Source organism: Corvus cornix, chromosome 28 (genome assembly GCF_000738735.6).
Source record: "Corvus cornix cornix isolate S_Up_H32 chromosome 28, ASM73873v5, whole genome shotgun sequence".
In the NCBI taxonomy this organism is placed as follows: Eukaryota; Metazoa; Chordata; class Aves; order Passeriformes; family Corvidae; genus Corvus; species Corvus cornix.
The window spans coordinates 3,448,492-3,465,964 of record NC_046356.1 but is presented as its reverse complement, the minus strand read 5'-3'; the positions used below and the strand labels follow the sequence as shown (position 1 = coordinate 3,465,964).

Below are 17,473 nucleotides of genomic sequence, written 5' to 3'. Positions count from 1 at the left end.
TCATCCTCCCTCCATCTCCCTTCGCCCTCTCTCCAGCCCCCTCATCCTCCCTGCAGCCCCCCCGCCGCCCCCGCTCACACCGCACAGCCCAGGGCCCAGATGTCCGAGGGCACCGCGTGTCCCCTGCGGTCCAGCACCTCCGGGGCCAGGTAATTGGGTGTCCCACAGAGTGCCCTGAGGCGGGGACAGGAGAGGTGACCCCCGGGGACACGGGCAGGGTGAAACCCCCTCCCTGCAGCCACCCCTATCCCCGCTCACCCCCAGCGCCGCCCGGCCGGTGCCGCCCGCTGTGCCAGCCCCAGGTCCCCGATCTTCACCCGCATCCGCTCCGTCACCAAGAAGTTGCCTGTGGAGGGAGGGACACGAATCGTGTCACCCTCAGCCACCCTCGGGTCACCCCCGGGTCACCCCCGAGCCCCACGCACTCAGTTTGAGGTCCCGGTGCACGAGGCCGTGTCCGTGCAGGTACCGCAGCCCCGAGAGGAGCTGCCGCAGGTAGTACCGGACCTCCGGCTCCGTGAGGCGGCCCCGCGCCCGCAGGATGTCGGCGAGGGACTGGGGACAGAGCGACAGCGGCTGGGGACAGAGTGACAGGGACTGGGGACAGTGAGGAGAGGCTGGGGACAGAGTGACAGGGACTGGGACAGAGCGAGGTGGGACTGGGGACAATGAAGAATGACTCGAAACGATGACAATGAAGGGGGGCTATGGACAGAGCGAGGGGGGCCTGGGACCCCAGCCTGGAGGTGCTCGGTTTCGGGGTGTAGGGGCTCAGTTTCGGGGTGTTGGGGCTCGGTTTCGGGGTGTAGGGGCTCAGTTTCGGGGTTCAGTGGCTCAGTTTTGGGGTGCGGGGTTTCGGGGTGTAGGGGCTCAGTTTCGGGGTTCAGTGGCTCAGTTTTGGGGTGCGGGATTTCAGGGTTTAGGGGTTCAGTTTCGGGGTTCAAGGGCTCAGTTTAGGGTTGCAGAGGCTCAGTTTCGGGGTTCGGGAGTTCGGTTTCGGGGTGCAGCTCTCACCCCCCGGCTGCAGAGCTCCAGCAGCAGGTAGAGGTGGCCGCGGTCGGTGAAGTGCCCGTGCAGGCGCACGATGTGCCGGTGGCGCAGGTGACACTGCAGCTCCCGCTCCCGCTCCACCTGCACCGACAGGAGCCCGGCAGCCCCCGGGGGACCCTCGGGATCCGGGGACTACCGAGCACGCACCCCACGGGGATGGGAACCCACCCAGAGACCCGTGGAGAGGCACGGGCAGGGTTGTGGGGCTCCGCGGTGACCCCATGGGTGTTGTCCCCCCCGTCCCTGGGGGGTGTCCCCCGCGGACTCACCCTGTCCCCGATGCCCAGAGTGGCGAGCCGGGCTCGCGGGATGACCTTGGCCGCGTAGACCCGGCCACTGGTCACCTCTGTCACCTGGTAGCAGCGCCCGAAGGTGCCCTGCGACGATGACCCCGTGGGAATGGGCAGCCCGGCACAGCCAGGGGGGACAGGAGAGGGTCCCAGGGCTGGGGTGCTCACCCAGGTGCCCCCACCCCCGTGGGGCGAGGAGTCCCAGGGACCGCATCTGCTGGGGCTCAGTCCTCTGCCTCAGTTTCCCCTTCCCCAGAGGGGATGGGGTGGGTTCCCCTTGGAGCGGGACACCTCGGGGACCCCCCTGGGGGGTGCGGGGTGTGACCCCCCCGGGGTGCCCTGCGGGGAGGGGGTGCTGGCTGGGGCGAGGGGCAGTTCAGGGGGGCAGGGAGGGGGATTTACCTGTCCTAGGAGCCGTCCCCTCTTGTAGAGCATCCCGCTGCCCTCGTCCCGGATGTACCAGCCGGGGGGCGGCTCGGCCCCTGCGCGCCCCGGGACCATCCTGCCCGCTCTGCTCCTCACCAGGGACACCCCAAGGGACACCCGCACCCCCACACTGTAACCCCTTCAGCTCCGGGCTGGGGGTGCCCGTGGGGCCCAAGAGTGCTGGGTGCCCCCCCCCTCCCCGCAGCCAGCACCCACCGCTCCGGCCCCCGAAGCCTCCCCAGAAGACGTCGATCACGAAGCCGGGACCCCCTCGGTGCTCCCCACGCTCGGGGATGCCCAGCACCGGGGGGTCCCGGATCGGGATACGGCCGTGCGGAGGGGTCCTGGTGCCTCTTCCCTTCCGCAGCTGGGGCTGGGGGGTCCCGGGGGGGGGCGCTGATGTTGCTTTGCAGCACCTGCACCCCCCCCGAAACGCCACCATTCCCCCCCCCCCCCCCGACCGCCGGAGCTCCGGGCCCCCAAGGGTTAACGGGCGGCCGGGGAGGGCTGGGCGCACCTTTGGGGCTGGATATTAATAACGCGGCGGGGAGGGACGGGAGGCGAACGGGGAGGGTGGGGGGGGAAGCCTCGCCCGGCCCCCCCGGAGCTGCGCAGGCGATGCCCGCTCGTCCCGGGTCCCCCCCGCTCCCCGCCGCCGGGACGCCGAGCCGGGACTGAGCCGCCGGGACGCCGCGGACGAGGGGCGGCATGGCCGGGGGGGCCGCGGGGGCGGCTCGGACCCCCGCGGGGGACCCCACGGTGCTGGGTAAGCTCCTGATTTCTGCTTTAACCCTCGCGGACCCCCCCGTCCCGCAGCCCCGCGCACGCCCGGAGCTCCTGCGGGGAAACTGAGGCACGCGGTGCCCCCCGCGCTGCCGGCGGGGTCTGGGCATCACCCAGCCGGCATCACCCGAGCCTCGGCGGGGTTCGGATGCTCCCAACACCCCCCCGGAGCGGCGGCACCGCGACCCCCCGGCCCTTCCCCTGTTCTACTGGGGGTCCCAGTGTCGGGGGCTGCCGGTGGCCACCCGCGACCCCCCGGTCCCCGCGGGAGCTGCGTGGCGGGACGGAACCGGCTCTGCCGGGGGATTCCCCGACACGGGGATGGGACCCCGGCACCTCCCCCGCACCACCCGCACCCCCCCGCGCCCCGCGGACCCCCCCCGGCACCTCCCACATCCCCGAGATGGGCGCTTTGGGGTGCTCCAGGATGGGGCGCTTTGGGCCGTGGGGGGCCCCCCGCTGCCCCCCGCCCTGCTCGCCCCACGGCGGGGCCGGATCCGGATCGGGGAGAGACGCGGAGCCCCAGCGTGCAGGTCTGGTCCTGCCCCGGCAGGCAGCGATCCCGGCCCGGCGCCCGCCGCGGGGCCCTGGGGGCGGCGGGGCCGTCGCCCGTCCCGGGGCAGCGTGGGCACGTGTGGGGGACACGGCGTCACCCACCCGGGCTCGCCCACCCGGGCTCGCCCAGCCGGGGTCGCCCACCCAGCATCACCCATTCGGTGTCCCCCACCCGCGTGCCCCCGCCGGTGGCACCAGGCCCCACATCCCCTCCCTGGGGACCCTCGCGCTGGCTCTGGGCTGCCCCCCACCTCACCCCCTTCCCCCTCGCTGGGGTCCCCGGGGGGCTCGGCGGTGGCCCCACCTCGGCGGGGGTGCTGGGCCGGGGGACACCCCAGTGCCACCCCCCTGTCCCTGGGGACAGTGGGCTCAGGGCTCTCTGTTCCGCAGGTGCCGGCGGCTGTGGCGGCTGCTGCTGCTGGCCTGGCTCAGCCTGGTGGGCACGGCACAGGTGAGGGGGTTGGGGGCACAGGTGAGGGGGTTGGGGGGCACAGGTGAGGGGTTGCTTCACCCCCGGGCTGCTTCACCCCGCCCCCATTGCTGACCGTCACCTTTCTCGCGCAGGACCCAGCCCTGGGGACGCCAGCAAGAGTCCCTGAGCCCCCAGCCCCTGCTCGGCCCCGGGGGACCTGGGGGTCCTGGGGACCCTGGAGCTCCTGCTCCAGCTCGTGTGGGGACGGCGTCGCCCTGCGCAGCCGGAGGTGCCTGCGGTGAGTGGGGCACGGGGCAGCACAGACCCCCCCGGGATGTCCCCGGGCCCACGGCAGCTCCCAAACCCCGCGTGGCTCCCAAATCCCACGGCACCGCTCTGCCACCACCTCGCACGCGTCCCCCTGGGCCCTCGGCACCGCCCAGAGCCTGGCGACCCCACCCTGGGCTGCAGAGGGACCCTGTGGGACATGGAGGTCCCCACTCCTCTTCTGCTGCCCTGTGGGGACGTGTCCCTCCCAGCCCTGGGCTGGCTCGGTGGCATCGTGGCCCTGGGGTGGGGGGTCCCTGTGGGGGACACGGGGGGACACGTGCTGTCACTGTGACCCCAGGACCAGCGAGGAGCAGCCGTGCTCGGGGGACCCGCGGCAGTACCGGCTCTGCCAGCTCCAGGTGAGCGCCGGGAGCGCCACGGCACCGACGTGGCTGTCCCCGGTCCCCGTGCTGGCCCCTGGGCTCCATCCTGGTGCTCCCGCAGGGCTGCCCCAGCGGCTCCGTGCCCTTCCGGGCCATGCAGTGCTCCCTCTACGACAACCGGCCCGTCCTGGGCACGTCTGCCCGCTACCGCTGGGTGCCCTTCCACGGAGGTGAGTCCCGGGGTGGTGACGGCGTCACCGGGGCTCCGCGGTTGTCGCCGGCATCACCCCAATCCCCTCCCACCCTGCTCTGGCAGCCCCCAACCTCTGCGACCTCAACTGCCTGGCCGAGGGGCACAACTTCTACTACAGCTTCGGCCGGGTGCTGGACGGCACCCGCTGCAGCCCCGGCTCCCCGGACCTGTGCGTCGGCGGGCGCTGCCTGGTGGGTGCACACGGGGCCGGGACCCCCGGGACCCTCGGGACCCCCAGCCTCGAGCCCCAGCGCTGAGGGGGTGTCTGGGCTCCCTGCAGAGCGTGGGCTGTGATGGGATCCTGGGCTCGGGCGCTCGCCCTGACACCTGCGGCCACTGCGGCAGCGGCCACGGCTCGTGCGTCCTTGTGCACCGGCTGTTCCAGGGCACGGACCCCTCCTCCGGTGAATGAACCATTGCCCCGGCCCCCTCCATGGGTGAATGCTTTGGCTCTTGGCTCCCCTGTCCTCCTGTCCGTGTCCCCAAGGCATCACCTGGGTCCCTCATCGTCCCATCCCTTCTCCGACTCCCGCATCCAGAGAGTCATTGTCCCCAGTCTCTCCCCGTCTCCAACACGCAGGGACAGCCCCATCACTTGGGGGGATTTACCTCATTGCAGAGGGTGTCACTCCTGGGGTGGGTGGGGGGTCTCTTGTGTCCCCACGGGTGTTCAGGGACACTGGGGGCACTCAGAGTCCCTGTGCCCACATGTCCCTGATGTCCCAGCCCGTGGGGCCCAGCTGGGTTAATGCCCAGACCCAGATCCCCTCTGTGCCCGTCCCCTCCTGCCCCGTCCCCCGTGGTGTCCCCTCAGACCCTGCCCAGGCTCTGCCCTGACTCTGCCCCACCCCCCAGGATATTTGGGATATGCGAATGTGACCAAGATCCCGGCCGGGGCCACCCACATCAAGGTGACGGACAAGAGCCGCAACTACCTGGGTAGGACATGAACTGCCCCCCTCCCAGTCAGTCCCAGTCCGTCCCAGTCTATCCCAGCTGGCCCAGGCTGGTGCCAGCTGTGTGTGAGGGCAGGGCAGGGCAGGGCAGGGCAGGGCAGGGCAGGGCAGGGGTGGCCGTGTCACGCCGTGTTGTCCCATGTTTGTCCCATGTCGTGCCGTGCCGCTCCTCCCTCGGATGCTGTTTTGAGCATCGCGGGGTCAGTGAACTCGCAAGCGCTCGGGGCAATTTTCCAGAGGCCGCGGCCGCGCGTTTTGGGAAGGGCTGAGCTGGATCGGGGCCAGACCGGCCACTGCAGCACCAGGACAGGGATCTCCGTCCCCATCCCCCCGTCCCCTTCCTGACGCAGCTGGAGCCGCTTCCCCCATCCCAGCCAGCATTTGGGGGCTCGGGGGTGGGTTTGCACACCAGGGTTTGGCTGCGGCTCGGGCCCGAAGCCAAGATCCTACAGGAACACAGATTCCCGGAGCCCCGTGCGCGGCTCCCCGGCCCACGCTGCCCTCCCACGCCGGGAGAGGCCTCCGGTGGGGACCCGGGCGGGGGTCCCGGGGGCCGTGTGGGGCTGGGTTTGCCAGAGCCGCTCCCTCCCGCAGCGCTGATGGCGAGTGATGGGCGCTACGTCCTCAATGGGGACTGGGCCATCACCTGGCCGGGGCCCTACGAGGCCGCGGGCACCCTCCTGACCTACAGCCGGGCCCCCGACGGCACCGAGAGCCTGGAGGCGCCCGGACCCACCCACGAGGACCTGCACGTGATGGTGAGGGCAGGGGGGACACGGGGGTCGGGACAGCCACCCCCGGCCCCCATCGCTCCCCTCAGCCCTGCCCCGTGTCCCCCTCCCAGGTGCTGCTGCAGGAGCCCAACCCTGGCATCGAGTACCAGTTCTGGCTGCCCCGCGGGCACCCCCAGCTCGGCCGCAGTGACACGAGCCCCCTGCGGCAGCCCCAGCCCCGGGGGGCCGGCAGCCCCCCACCCCCGGAGCCCCCGCTCACCCCGGCCCCCGCGCCGCCCCCACAGCCCGGGGCTTTTGCCACGGAGCCACCACTGAGAAGCCCCCCTGGCTGGAGCCAGGACGGGGCTGCCACAGGTACCTTCTCGGGGGTCCCCACAGCCCCCCAAACCCCTGCTGGGATGATCCTGGGCTGCCCAGAGGGAGGAATGAGATGGGGACCCTAAAAAGGGCCCTAAAAGCCCTCGCCAGGACTCTCCGGAGCTGCTGTGACCCTCTCTGGGGTCTGGACCCGCAATCCCCCCTCCCAAAGTTGCATGAGGGGGTTTGGGGGGTCAGGAGTCCCCTGTGCCCCCTAAATTGCTGCAGCTTTATCCCCGCAGGGCGCTGCGGGAGGTGCCGCCCGCCCAAGGGACGCTCCCAGCGCATCCGGCACTTCTGCCAGAGCGACTTCGGTGAGCGCCGGGGCGGGAGCGGTTCAAGAGGATGCCGGGGCTTGGACAGGGCTGAGGACACAGCCAGGGACAATGGCAGGAGCGGGAAGGGGCTCAGGGTGATGCCAGGGGCGGTGCTGGGGACGGGAACGTGCTCACGATGATGCCAGAGGCAATGGAAAGGGGCGCAGAATGATGCCAGGGGTGATGTCAGGGATGGGAAGGGGCTTAGGGTGATCTTGGTGATGAGAAGCGCCTCAGGGCGCTGCCGGAGGGGCTCAGGGTGCCCGATCTTCACCGTCCCCAGTATTCCACGGCCGGATCCTGGCGCGGCGCGTGGTGGGGCAGGAGACGCGCTACGAGGTGGAGGTGAAGGAGCCGTACCGGCGCCGCTTCCCGCTGGTGTCCCGGGAGTACCTGTGGGTGCCCAACACCTGCGGGTGCCCCCCGCTGCGGGAGGGCGGCGAGTACCTGCTGATGGCGCGTCGCCACGTGAACCGCGAGCACACCCTGAACCGCATCCTGCTGCAGGACGACGGCTACGCCCGGCCCTGGACGCCCCGCGAGGCCCGGCTGGTGCGGGAGGCAGCCCGGCACTGCCCCCACCCCCGGCCACCCTGAGCCCTCCCCGGTGCCACCGCCCCCAGGACGGGACCCCGAGGGCGAACCGGGTGCTGCTGCCGGGCACCGAACCCTTCCCGTGGCCCCCCCCGCCATGGACCCCCATCCATCTCTCCGTCCTTGGGGTCCACGCGGCAGCGGGGGGTGGAGGGGGGTGGTAATTTATTATTTTTGCAGAAAATAAATTGTTTATCCCCTCGCTGGCCGCGTGTCCCTTCCTGGCTGGCGACGGCCCAGGGGGTCCTCCCACCTCGGGAGGGGAGGACATGGGCAGGGGGGTCTCCTCCGTGTCCCTCCGCTTCAGGGGGTCCCCTCTGTGTCCCCATGGCCAGGGGGTCTCCTCCGTGTCCCCGCGCTGAGCCCCAGGAGCAGCTCCCATCCGGTGGCGTGTCCCCGTCCCCGATGGCCGCGCGCCAGGCTCTGCCTGCCGGGGTCGGGGACCTCCCGCTTATCTCCCTTCCGGCGGAGCCGAGCGTGTCCCCCGCCTCTGACAGAGCCCCTCCGCCCGTAACCCAACCCTTGGGCTGCTGGGGGCCACCGCGGGGCCCCTGTGGGGACAGGATGTGGCCGGGGGGCACTGGGGCACCCTGGGGGGCTTCGCCCGCTCGGGGCTCCCTTGGGGTGGGTTTGGAGCTGGTGCCAGAGGAGGCTGAGACCTCTCAGCTCGTGTGGCTGGGGACTGTCCCCAAACTGGGGTCCCGATGGAGGTTCAGGGGTGGGTGCCCTGGGGTGCCCTGAGTGGCAGCTGCCAGCCCAGGAGGGTCCTTGTCACATCGGGTGACACCGCCAGGGGCCAGAGCTGAGCCCTGGGACCAGCTGGGGCTCAGTTCTGGGCTCCCCAGCTGGTCCCAGTAAAGTCTAAGTGATTCCCAGTGCTCCGGCGTGATTGGGGCTGGAAAGGTGCCTCCACCCTATAAAAGCTCTCCCTCCCACCCTACGGTTAATTTGGGGTTGCTGGGGGGGGGGCAGGGTAGACGGGATCCCAGCCATGGCGGGTTTGGGGGCCACCCCACGCACGAAGAAACCCTCCAGGGAGGACCAGGGGCTCTCGACCCCCGGGGCTGGGGCTCGCGGCCGGGCCAAGAGCCGGCAGAGAGAGGGGGAGCAGGGGGAGAACGTCCCGCAGGGGTGGGCGCGGGTCCCCTGCTCCCCCACCACCCCCGGGAAGGGGCGGCTGGTCCGGCGGGGACCCGAGGAGTGTCACAGCCCCGGGGGAAGGGGTGAGCGCGTCCCTACCCGGGAAATCCCAGCTTGGGGCAGGGCTCTGCCCTGGCTGTGCTGACAGGACCCCTCTGCCCCACAGAACCTGCGAGCCCCACATCCCTGCCCTGCCCCGGGGGCTCCTATTTCTCGGGGCTCCCCGAAGTTGAGCATCAGGACCCTGCTGTGCCCTCAGCCCCCAGCCTGTGAGTGTGAGGGGGGGGTCTCCAGAGCCCCCCAGTATGTCTGGGGGGAGGGGGGGTGGTCCAACAGCCTCCCAGCAGTGCTGACCCTCTGCCTTCCCCCCTGCCAGGCCAATCCCTGGGACCGTGACCCCTGGCAGGGGTGGTTCCCGGAAGATCCGGAGCAAGTTGGAGCACACCCTGGTCCTGGAGCTGGTGAGCTGGGGGGGGGTCTGGGGGGGCTCTGCAGCCCCTGGGGCTGGGGGCTGACCCTGTCCCTGTCCACAGGATGGGACCCTGCTCTACTCCTCTCTACTCGCCCGTGGGCAGCGCGACGCCACGGCCACCTTCACCACGGACTTCCAGGCAGGTTCCTACAAGGTGGGTGCCTTGGGGTGGGGACAGTGGGTCTGCGGGGTGCTGGGGAGCTGTGGTTTGGGGCCGTGGATGATGTGGCTCTTCACTGCCATCCCATGGGGCCTCTGTGCCAATGTCCCTTGTAGCTGAAGGGGAAGGGGCCCTAAAATCCCAGTGGCGAGGGTGGCTGAGGGATCCTGCTGAGGGCACTGAACCCCCCTTGGGGCTCACCTTGGTGCCAGGATGAGGGTTACTGGTGGTTTTCCAAGAGGCTGTTTCCTCCCAGGTCCACGTGAAGCTGCGTCCACACGTGCAGGAGTTCTTGGAGAGCCTTTCCAAGACCTACGAGGTACCCGGAGCCCCTGGGGTCTGGGGGGTGACACTGCCTGGGGGTTGGGGGGGACCTGGGCAGCCATGCAGGGACCTTCACCCTCTCTCTGCCAGATCTTCATCTACACCACTGCGAAGCAGGACTACGCCAAGAAGCTCGTGGAGGTGCTGGACCCCAAGAAGAAGCTGATCAGGTGATGGTGCTGGTGGTGCCCTGCTGGGGACCCCCTGTGTGACAGGGCGGGGTCCCCATGGCTCTGTCTCTCCCCCCAGGCACTGCCTCTCCCAGTCAGACTGTGTCTGCTCCCAGGGCTGCTACTGGAAAGACCTGACCTGCCTGGGCAGGGACCTGGCAAAGACGGTGGCCCTGGACCACACCATGCAGGGTTTCCCTGCCCAGGTATGGCTCCAGGGGGGGAATTTATGTGTCCCAATCCCTGGGAGCTCCGTGGCTGTGCGGGATCCAACCTTCTCCCTGTCCCCCCAGGCTGCCAACTGGATCTCGGTGCCACGGTGGTCTGGGGACCCTCAGGACGAGGAGTTGCTGCGCCTCATCCCAGTGCTGGCACAGCTGGGCCAGGCGGTAGGATGTGGGCACGGGGACAGGGAGGGGACAGCAGCTCTGGGCTCTGGGCACAGCCATCCCCTACCCCATCTCTCCCTGTGCAGGAGGACGTGCGCCCCGAGATCCAGCGGCACTTCCAGCCCTGCCAGCTGCCCACTGATGATTAGGCCAGCCTGGAGGAGCAGGATGGGGAAAACCACCCAGAGAGGCCGTGGGGAAGTTGAGCTCAGGTGCATCCAGCGTCTCATCCCATGGAACTGTGCTGGATGGTTGTCCCAGGACTCTCCTGTGGTGTTTGCAGGGATCCCAGCTCATCCCTGGGGGCTGGGGGTCCCTCTAAGGAGAGCCCCTGCCTTTGGAGACGAGGCTCCATCCTGGCTCCCTCCTGTCCCTGCTCTGTAAGGTCCAGCCAAGGTTTTTCACGGGTCATTATAAGCTTGGAGAAAGCTCTGGCTCTCTGCCTTAATTCCCAAAACCCTTCAGCTGAGCAAACACACTGTGCTGGGGATGGCATATCCGGGGCGGGGGGGACACAAACCACCTCCCCTGTGTCCCAGGGCAGTCCAGTGTCCTGGCACGGGGCCGGTGCCCCCGGGAGGGCCCCAGCTGGCAGCTCTCCCTGTCCCATCCCTGCCCGGTGCCACGGGTGCCACGTGCCGGGGCGCAGCTGCCACTGTGCCTCTGCCAGTGCTCGTGGGACACAGAGTGGCCGGGGGTGCAGCCACCTTGGGACCCTTTTTTTTTAAGGCCTGAAGCTGCTGGTGAACAGGAACTGGGGACTTTGGAGGGGGTCTGGGTTGGCCTCTGCTGCTCCCGCTCTGCTGGAAGCCACACGGGCTTGTGGCCGAGCTCCTGTTGTGGCCACACGGGTGCAGCTTTTTGGGGACACGTCACATCCCGTCCCTCTGCGCCTGGGAAAGGGCACAGGGCTCCCGGCCCCTCTGGGAATGTCTCTGTGCCCAGGGGCTGTGGGAGGGCCACAGCTGGACACGGGGTGGGACCATCCCAGGCACTGCTGGAAAGGGGAATCACCCTTCGGAGAGAGCGGCTGGAAAGGCAACAACCGGTTTATTTGGGAAGCCAGGCACGATCCCCGCTCAGTGCCGGGCTGTCCGTGCAGCCCAGGCTGGTGTCACTCTGCCCTCCTGGCCTGGGGACAGCACAAAGCTCCCTTGCCAGTGCGAAGGACCATGCGGTACGTGGGGTACAGCACCCCTGCCAGCACCAGGCTGCTGCAGGCCAGGACGGTGACAACCACGAGGTCCCTGCGCATCCCCACCGGCTTGGGGGAGCCCTGAGCGGGGTGGGGGCAGGTGTGTGTGATGTCCTGGAAGGTGCGGCCGGAGGGACAGGATGTGCAGTTGTTCGCCGAGGCGCCCTGGCAGGTGTAGCAGGAGGGGTGGCAGCGGGCACAGACACGGGTGGTGTCCCTGGGGGTGGCACTCCGGGCCCGGCCGTAGTAGCGTGGGGGGCAGTAGGACAGGCAGGAGCCCTGGTGGGTGTACAGGGAGCTGCCACAGTCTGTGGAGAGAGGCTGGGGTGAGACCCTGGGGACCAGAGCGGTGTCACTGTCCCCCCCAAAGCCTCGCTCACCCTCACAGTCTCCCAGCTCGTCCCTCCTGAGGCACTCGTCCGTGGCAGTGGCTGCGGAGCGCCGGGCTGGCATGTCCTCATCCGTGCCATGCAGGTGCAGGACGAAGCTGCTCAGCTGGCCTGGGGACAGGAAGGGACAGGGGGCTGCCAGGTGAGGGATATGGGGCTGGAAGCTTTGGGGTTGTGTCCTGCTCCCGGCCCTGTGCCGGCCAGGGACACCCTCAGAGCCAACACAGGGTCCTGTGGAAAAGGAGGGCTCACGGCCAGGAGGGAGAAGCCAACAAATTGCTCATCCAAGTGGGGGAAGGAAGAATGACCAGGCACAGGGTGACCCCAGTAAAAATGGGGTTCACCCCCATGGGGCACCCACCTGTGTTACGGTCATCACCCCTGTTCTCCAGCCGGAGCGTCCAGATCCCCTTGGGATTCTCATCCCAGAAGTGTGTGGACATGAAGGTCCAGTCCTTGTAGCCCTCCTGGCTGGTGTCGTAGGGGCTGGAGGAGGAGAGCAGAGCTGGGAGTGCCAGCCCAGGGGGCTGGAGGGGCAGGATGTGACCTGAAGGGTCACCGTGTTCTTGCTTTGAGCAGGCACTCCCACGTGGCAGGGGTCCAGAGGAGTTTTGGGCACAGTGAGCCCCTTTTTGGGAATCTCCTGGCCCCGTCCTTACCGCACGGTCACCAGAGTGGACGTGGTCCCCATGGGGCTGCTCAGAGCCACCACCAGGTCCCCCCTGCGGCTGTAGCTCAGGGACAGCTGGACCTGGACGTGCTCCAGGGAGCGGATGCTCTGGGAGCAGGAGGAGGCATCCGTGGAGATGGTGAGCCTGGAGCCGATGTCCCTGTCGGGGACAAGCTGGAGGTGAGGCCATGCCATGGGCATCCTGCCCTCCTCTGTGGCCTCCAAGACGCTGTGCAGCACAGATCACTTTTTGGTTCCCTGTGCCTGTAGTGGGCACAGCAAGTCCTGACCTGGGGTCCCTGTCCCTTACCTGGGGACCTGAACGGCCTGGACTGAACACTTCTCCTGAGGCCGAGTCCCTGCCCACGTCGTGGCCGCCTGCACCAGCAGCCCCGCGTCCAGCAGCCCGTAGCCGTAGTAGTGGCTCACTGGGACACAGGTGCCACCCAAGAGAGGGACCCGTGAGCCCCTCAGTGCCACCAGGGCATGGAGGGCTGCTGCAAGGTGTTCGAGGGGCTGAGCCCTGCACTCACCCCTGCGCCCGACGCCGTTCTCAGCCCAGTCCTCTGCCTGCAGGTGAGCGGGTTTGGAGGCCCTGATGATGAGGTGCTGCAGGTCACGCCAGGTCAGGGCTGGGCTGCAAGCAAGGAGGAGGTGGGGACAGAAGTCTGGCATGGTTTTTAAGGGTGAGATTTGGCTTCTCTGGGGTGGGTAGAGCAACTGTCTGAGTCCAAGCTGGTCCCCCCATGACCTTCAGTGCCAAAATAGGAGCAAAAAGGCCTCCAGAGGACAACCCTCCTCCTGCTCTCCCCTGGCCCTGGGGAAAGACCACAGCTCTGCACCCCCAACCTCCCTGCTGTCCCCCCCCTTCCTCATCCCTGGTGGGGCACCAGCTCTCCCTGGGGACGGTCCCTGTGTCTCAGTGTCACCTACTTGGCCTCCAGTGCCAGGGCCACCATCCCCGCGGCCAGCGGGGCTGAGGCGGAGGTGCCGGTGTGTTTGTCCGTGCAGCGGTGGTGCAGGTCAGTGGTCACCTGGGGGGACAGAGGGGTCTCAGCACTGTTCCCAAGAAAGCTGCCAGGAGCTGGGTACCTTCAGGAAATGCTCCTTTCAGGTTCCTTTGGGCTTCTTGGGCTCTACACAGACACTTTATTACCCAAGTTAAGGCGAGCTGGGACGAGCCCAGCCCGTGCTGGGATGTGTCTGCCCCGGAGCTGCTGCTCTGGCAGGGCTGTTGGGACACTCACAATCTGCACCTTGCTGGTGGTCCTGCTGCTGTAGGTGGTGGTGAGGATGGCGGGGCAGCTCTCGCTGTAGCGGGGCCGGTGCCCGTCCCCCAGGACGCTGCCCACCGACACCGTGTAGATGCTGTTGGTGTACCCATCGCAGTTGCAGTTGTCATAGTTGGTGCCACCGTTGCCCGAGGCCCAGATGAAGATGGAGCCAAGCCCACCCCGTCCCTGTTGAAGAGCAGAGGGGGGGTGAGCAGGGTGTCCTGGTGTCCCTGTGGTCCCCGAGGCCAGGGCTGGGCTTACTCGGCTGACCCCTCTCTGGAACGCGGCCGCAGCCAGGACGCCCGGCCCGTCCACTGTCCGGCCATCGTCCTCGGGGCCCCAGCTGGCGCTGTAGATGTGGATGTACTGGGGCTGCAGGCTCAGGGCCTGAGCCTCCACTATGTCCATGATGGAACCGTCCAGCATCCGCACGCCTGAGGGCCGGCACCGGGAGCAGCCGTGGCCGAGAGGCGGCAGCACCCGGGAGAGGCCGCGGTGGCTCCGAGGGGACGGGAGCCACCCACGTGCCACACCAAGGGAAGGGCCTGGGGGCACCTTGCCAGGCCCCCCTGGCCCCCCACAGCCTCCAGCAGTTTTCACATGACCCTGCCCTAAGGAGATCAGGCCCCCGTGGGCCTGTGCTGCTGCCATGAGCTGGTTCCCAAAGCTCCTCGTTAAGCCTTTTGTAATTAAGCCCAGGGAGTGCTCCCAGCTTTTAAGCGCCTTTGCCACCCTCACTTCCACAGCGGAGCCTGAGCTGGCCCTGCTGGGTGTTGGGGTGAGCATTAAACCCCTGGGGAGCACCAAGACTGATGTGGGATAACACTGCAGCACCCTGAACCCCCCCAGAGCAGCCCCAGCTGGGCTCCTGTGTTTCCCCCAGGGGTGCTGGAGCTGATTTCCAGCTTCCCTCCCACGGGAGCAAAGTCTCACCTCCGATTTTGGCGTTGTAGGCGACGCCTGCGCCGCAGATTCTGTTGTTGGCCACAGCTGCCACTTCCCCTGCGCAGCGTGTCCCGTGCCTGGTGGGGGGACAGAGTGACCCTGTGAGGGGTGTGGGGGCCTGGGACAGCCTTGGCTCCCCCAGGAGATGAACCCCCCCAGCGCGGGGAGCTGGGCAGAACCCACCAGTTCTTGTCCCCGTCTCCGTATCGGGGCTGGGGATCGGGGTCGTTGCTGTTGAAGTCGTAACTTGCCAGCGGGTCCTGTTACAGAGCGAGGCACCGGCGTGAGCCAAAGGGCCCGGGCAGGGCTGTGACAGCTTGGCACCGGCGCCTGGCACTGAGCCCGGCGCTGGCACCACCGAGGGCCCCGCCTGCCAGCCCCAGGGGGGACAGCGGGGCCCCTTCGTGCCCAACTGCACTGGGAGCTGGAGCTAAATCGAGTCCTGAGAGGGAAAGGAGCAGCAGGAGCGGCTGGGGGAGCTGGGGAAGGGGCTCAGCCTGGAGAAAAGGAGGCTCAGGGGGGACATTCCCAATCTCCACAAATCCCTGACAGGAGGGGACAGCGGGGGAGGGTTGGGCTCTGCTCCCAGGGAACAACAGGATTAGAGGGAACAGCCCCAAGCTGTGCCAGGTGGGACATCAGTGGGAATTTCCTCATGGAAAGGGTGCTCACGGGTTGCAAAGGGGCTGCCCAGGGAGGTCTGGAGTCCCCATCCCTGGAGGTGCCCAAGGAATTCCTGGAGGTGGCACTCAGAACAAGGTGGGCATCGGGCACAGCTGGGACTCGGTGATCCCAGAGCTCTTTTCCAACCTCAGTGACTCTGAGCTTCTGCAAAAAGGGCTGAAAGCAGCACAACTTTGCTGTTTCCCCTGACACAGCCCAGCGTGGCGAGTCACCTGAGGGTGACCCTCGCTGGCCACGCAGCCAGGAGAGAGGAACCACAACCCACAGAAATGGTGGTGTCATAAACACCCAGGATTTGCCTTTCCTTCCCCGTGGAGCACAGGAAGGGTTTACCAGCTTTACTGGCTTTGCAGCTTGCTGTAATTACACCTATTCGGGGGGCTCCAGCACGTGCACAAGTTCTAACATTTCCTCAGGGTGAGATTTCACTGCGGGAGACTCCAAACCTTGGATCCAGCCCTGGAGAGGCTGAGCTCCCACCACACAGTCCCGGGGCTGGGGTGAAGGCGTTGATTCCCACCCTCCCTCGGATCCTGCCCACCCACCCTGAAGGAGCTGGTTCCTGGACACCCCCCCATAGTTACGTAGTTGGCAGCCAGGTCGGGATGATCCTTCTCCAGCCCATCATCCAGGACAGTCAGCACCACCCCCAGCCCTGTGTAGCCTCTGCTCCAAGCCGTGAGGATGTTCAGGTCGGGATGGATGTCGTTGTTCTGGAAAACAGATTAAATTCGATCGGCAGCCCGAGGTGACCTTCGAGGACTTCTACTGCCTCATCACTGCCAGCATTAGCCTGGTTTATCCATTGGGGAGGCACTGGGAAGAGCATTGCCAGCAGGTCAGGGAGGGATCCTGCCCCTCTGCTCAGCCCTGGGAGGCACATCTGGGCTGCTGTGCCCGGCTCTGGGCTCCTCAGGACGTGGAGAGTGACAAAGTTGAGGAAGGGATTGGAGCATCCCCCTGACAAGGAGAGGCTGAGGGAGCTGGGGCTGTTCAGCCTCGAGAGGGGCCCTCAGCCCTGGGTGTCCCTGTGTGCAGGGAGGGCTCTGAGGAACAGGCAGGGACTGATGCCAGGGAAATCCACCTGGACAGGAGGAAGAACTTCTCTGCTCTGCAGTGCCCGAGCCCTGAACAGAGAGCAGAGAGGCTGTGCAGTCTCCCTCCTGGGGATATCCCAGAACTATCCAGACACAATCCTGTGCCACGTACTCTGGGCTGGCCCTGCTGGAGCAGGGAGGTGGCACCAGATGGCCCACTGTGGTCCCTTCCATCCCGTGATTTGGGTGAGGATTAGAAGGGGAAGCAGCCCGGTCTCACCATGTACCACTGCTTGGGGAACCAGGGGTCCGTGGGCACCACGCTGGTGCCTCTCTTCGAGCGCCTCTTCACCGTCTGCTGCTCAAACCACAGGACCTGGGTGAGGAGCAGCTCTGTGGGTGCCAGGCAGCGCCTGCCCACAGCTGTCCCACAGCTCCCTGTGCCCTCCTGCCTACCTGGGGGTCCCTGGTGAGCCGCATGTGCCACCCCCAGTGCCTGCTCAGAGCTCTCTGCCTGGTGCCGCGGTGTCTGAAGTGATAATAGGGCTCTCCCTCCATCACCTGCAGGCACAAAGAGCTGCTGTGAGTCTTTCTAGGGGACACCAGTGCCAGCCCCACGCGGGCTGTGGAGGTCGGAAGGGTGAATTTGATGTGAGCTGTAGTGCAGGACAAGCAGAAAGTGTCACTTGGAGACAGAATGGAGCCCTGACATGGGGGTGTGTTCCCTTGGGGGTCCCTCGCTCACCCCTGCATGTTCAGAAGCAGAGTGCTGTGAGGGTGGGGGAACACTGGCACAGATTCCCAGATTCCCAGGAAATGTTCGAGGCCGGGTTGGACGGGGCTTGGAGCAACCTGGTCTAGTGGAAGGTGTCCCTGCCCACTGAACAAGTGAAGGGGACAAACAATGGCGACACAGGGCGGGTACGAGCAAAAAGGTCGGACCCGGGGCACACGAGGTGGGCTGGGCCCGCCTTCCCCCGCCCAGGCCGCACCTGGCCTAGATAGAGCAGCCCGTGCCGGCGGGCCAGGGCCCGGGCGTCCCGCAGCCCCGCCGCCACCCGCACGGCCCAGCTGCTCAGGTAGACGCGAGGCTTGGCGGGGCTCGGGGAAGCGGTGGCAGCCACCACGAGCAGCGCGAACAGCACCGGGAACAGCGACAGCACCGGGCCGGGCCTGGGCCAAGCCGCCATGAGGCCGCGCCGCCGCTGCGCGCGTTGCCATGGCAACGGCGTCGGCCCCGCCCC

At 67.8% G+C, this 17,473-nt stretch overlaps 4 protein-coding genes across 4 annotated transcripts; 2 read left to right on the top strand and 2 right to left on the bottom strand.

The window, feature by feature from the left end:
- Positions 1-74: 74 nt before the first annotated feature.
- On the bottom strand, positions 75-2,146 carry LOC120411407 (inactive serine/threonine-protein kinase PLK5-like). The gene is made up of 6 exons (XM_039565977.1): positions 1,743-2,146; positions 1,320-1,427; positions 1,015-1,131; positions 426-555; positions 259-346; positions 75-174 (listed from the first exon to the last, which is right to left on the bottom strand). The coding sequence occupies exons 1-6, from the start codon at positions 1,839-1,841 to the stop codon at positions 75-77; spliced, it is 642 nt and encodes a 213-aa protein (XP_039421911.1). The 5' UTR covers positions 1,842-2,146.
- Positions 2,060-7,472, top strand: ADAMTSL5 (ADAMTS like 5). Its single transcript, XM_039565976.1, has 13 exons — positions 2,060-2,097; positions 2,353-2,532; positions 3,495-3,555; positions 3,669-3,814; positions 4,145-4,205; positions 4,291-4,399; positions 4,486-4,613; positions 4,703-4,826; positions 5,278-5,361; positions 5,973-6,136; positions 6,223-6,466; positions 6,712-6,783; positions 7,070-7,472. Exons 1-13 carry the CDS (start codon positions 2,060-2,062, stop codon positions 7,381-7,383), a joined length of 1,725 nt encoding a protein of 574 aa, XP_039421910.1. The 3' UTR covers positions 7,384-7,472.
- An 899-nt stretch (positions 7,473-8,371) lies between these two features.
- LOC120411405 (CTD small phosphatase-like protein 2) lies at positions 8,372-10,439 on the top strand. Its single transcript, XM_039565975.1, has 9 exons — positions 8,372-8,603; positions 8,687-8,789; positions 8,897-8,981; positions 9,054-9,146; positions 9,409-9,471; positions 9,567-9,646; positions 9,726-9,852; positions 9,940-10,035; positions 10,122-10,439. Exons 1-9 carry the CDS (start codon positions 8,372-8,374, stop codon positions 10,182-10,184), a joined length of 942 nt encoding a protein of 313 aa, XP_039421909.1. The 3' UTR covers positions 10,185-10,439.
- A 627-nt stretch (positions 10,440-11,066) lies between these two features.
- PCSK4 (proprotein convertase subtilisin/kexin type 4) lies at positions 11,067-17,442 on the bottom strand. Its single transcript, XM_039565954.1, has 15 exons — positions 17,222-17,442; positions 16,686-16,790; positions 16,510-16,605; positions 15,777-15,905; positions 14,692-14,768; positions 14,497-14,585; positions 13,825-13,997; positions 13,537-13,749; positions 13,223-13,323; positions 12,823-12,926; positions 12,600-12,717; positions 12,279-12,449; positions 11,981-12,105; positions 11,611-11,730; positions 11,067-11,538 (listed from the first exon to the last, which is right to left on the bottom strand). The coding sequence occupies exons 1-15, from the start codon at positions 17,417-17,419 to the stop codon at positions 11,150-11,152; spliced, it is 2,208 nt and encodes a 735-aa protein (XP_039421888.1). The 5' UTR covers positions 17,420-17,442; the 3' UTR covers positions 11,067-11,149.
- Positions 17,443-17,473: the final 31 nt, after the last annotated feature.

What these genes read in the sequence shown, in the direction of transcription:
- LOC120411407 (XM_039565977.1), bottom strand. Translation starts at nt 1,841, where the DNA reads ATGGTCCCGGGGCGCGCAGGGGCCGAGCCGCCCCCCGGCTGGTACATC. An exon ending in GGGGACGGCTCCTAGGACAG is followed by an intron (nt 1,428 to 1,742) that starts GTAAATCCCCCT and finishes TCATCGTCGCAG; the next exon opens with GGCACCTTCGGGCGCTGCTA. An exon ending in CTCTGGGCATCGGGGACAGG is followed by an intron (nt 1,132 to 1,319) that starts GTGAGTCCGCGG and finishes CTGTCGGTGCAG; the next exon opens with GTGGAGCGGGAGCGGGAGCT.
- ADAMTSL5 (XM_039565976.1), top strand. Translation starts at nt 2,060, where the DNA reads ATGCCCAGCACCGGGGGGTCCCGGATCGGGATACGGCC. An exon ending in GGGGGACCCCACGGTGCTGG is followed by an intron (nt 2,533 to 3,494) that starts GTAAGCTCCTGA and finishes TCTGTTCCGCAG; the next exon opens with GTGCCGGCGGCTGTGGCGGC. An exon ending in ACCGGCTCTGCCAGCTCCAG is followed by an intron (nt 4,206 to 4,290) that starts GTGAGCGCCGGG and finishes GTGCTCCCGCAG; the next exon opens with GGCTGCCCCAGCGGCTCCGT.
- LOC120411405 (XM_039565975.1), top strand. Translation starts at nt 8,372, where the DNA reads ATGGCGGGTTTGGGGGCCACCCCACGCACGAAGAAACCCTCCAGGGAG. An exon ending in CCCAAGAAGAAGCTGATCAG is followed by an intron (nt 9,647 to 9,725) that starts GTGATGGTGCTG and finishes CTCTCCCCCCAG; the next exon opens with GCACTGCCTCTCCCAGTCAG. An exon ending in TGGCACAGCTGGGCCAGGCG is followed by an intron (nt 10,036 to 10,121) that starts GTAGGATGTGGG and finishes CTCCCTGTGCAG; the next exon opens with GAGGACGTGCGCCCCGAGAT.
- PCSK4 (XM_039565954.1), bottom strand. Translation starts at nt 17,419, where the DNA reads ATGGCGGCTTGGCCCAGGCCCGGCCCGGTGCTGTCGCTGTTCCCGGTG. An exon ending in CCGACCTGGCTGCCAACTAC is followed by an intron (nt 14,769 to 15,776) that starts GTAACTATGGGG and finishes GCTCTGTAACAG; the next exon opens with GACCCGCTGGCAAGTTACGA. An exon ending in CAGGCCGTTCAGGTCCCCAG is followed by an intron (nt 12,450 to 12,599) that starts GTAAGGGACAGG and finishes TGTCCCCGACAG; the next exon opens with GGACATCGGCTCCAGGCTCA.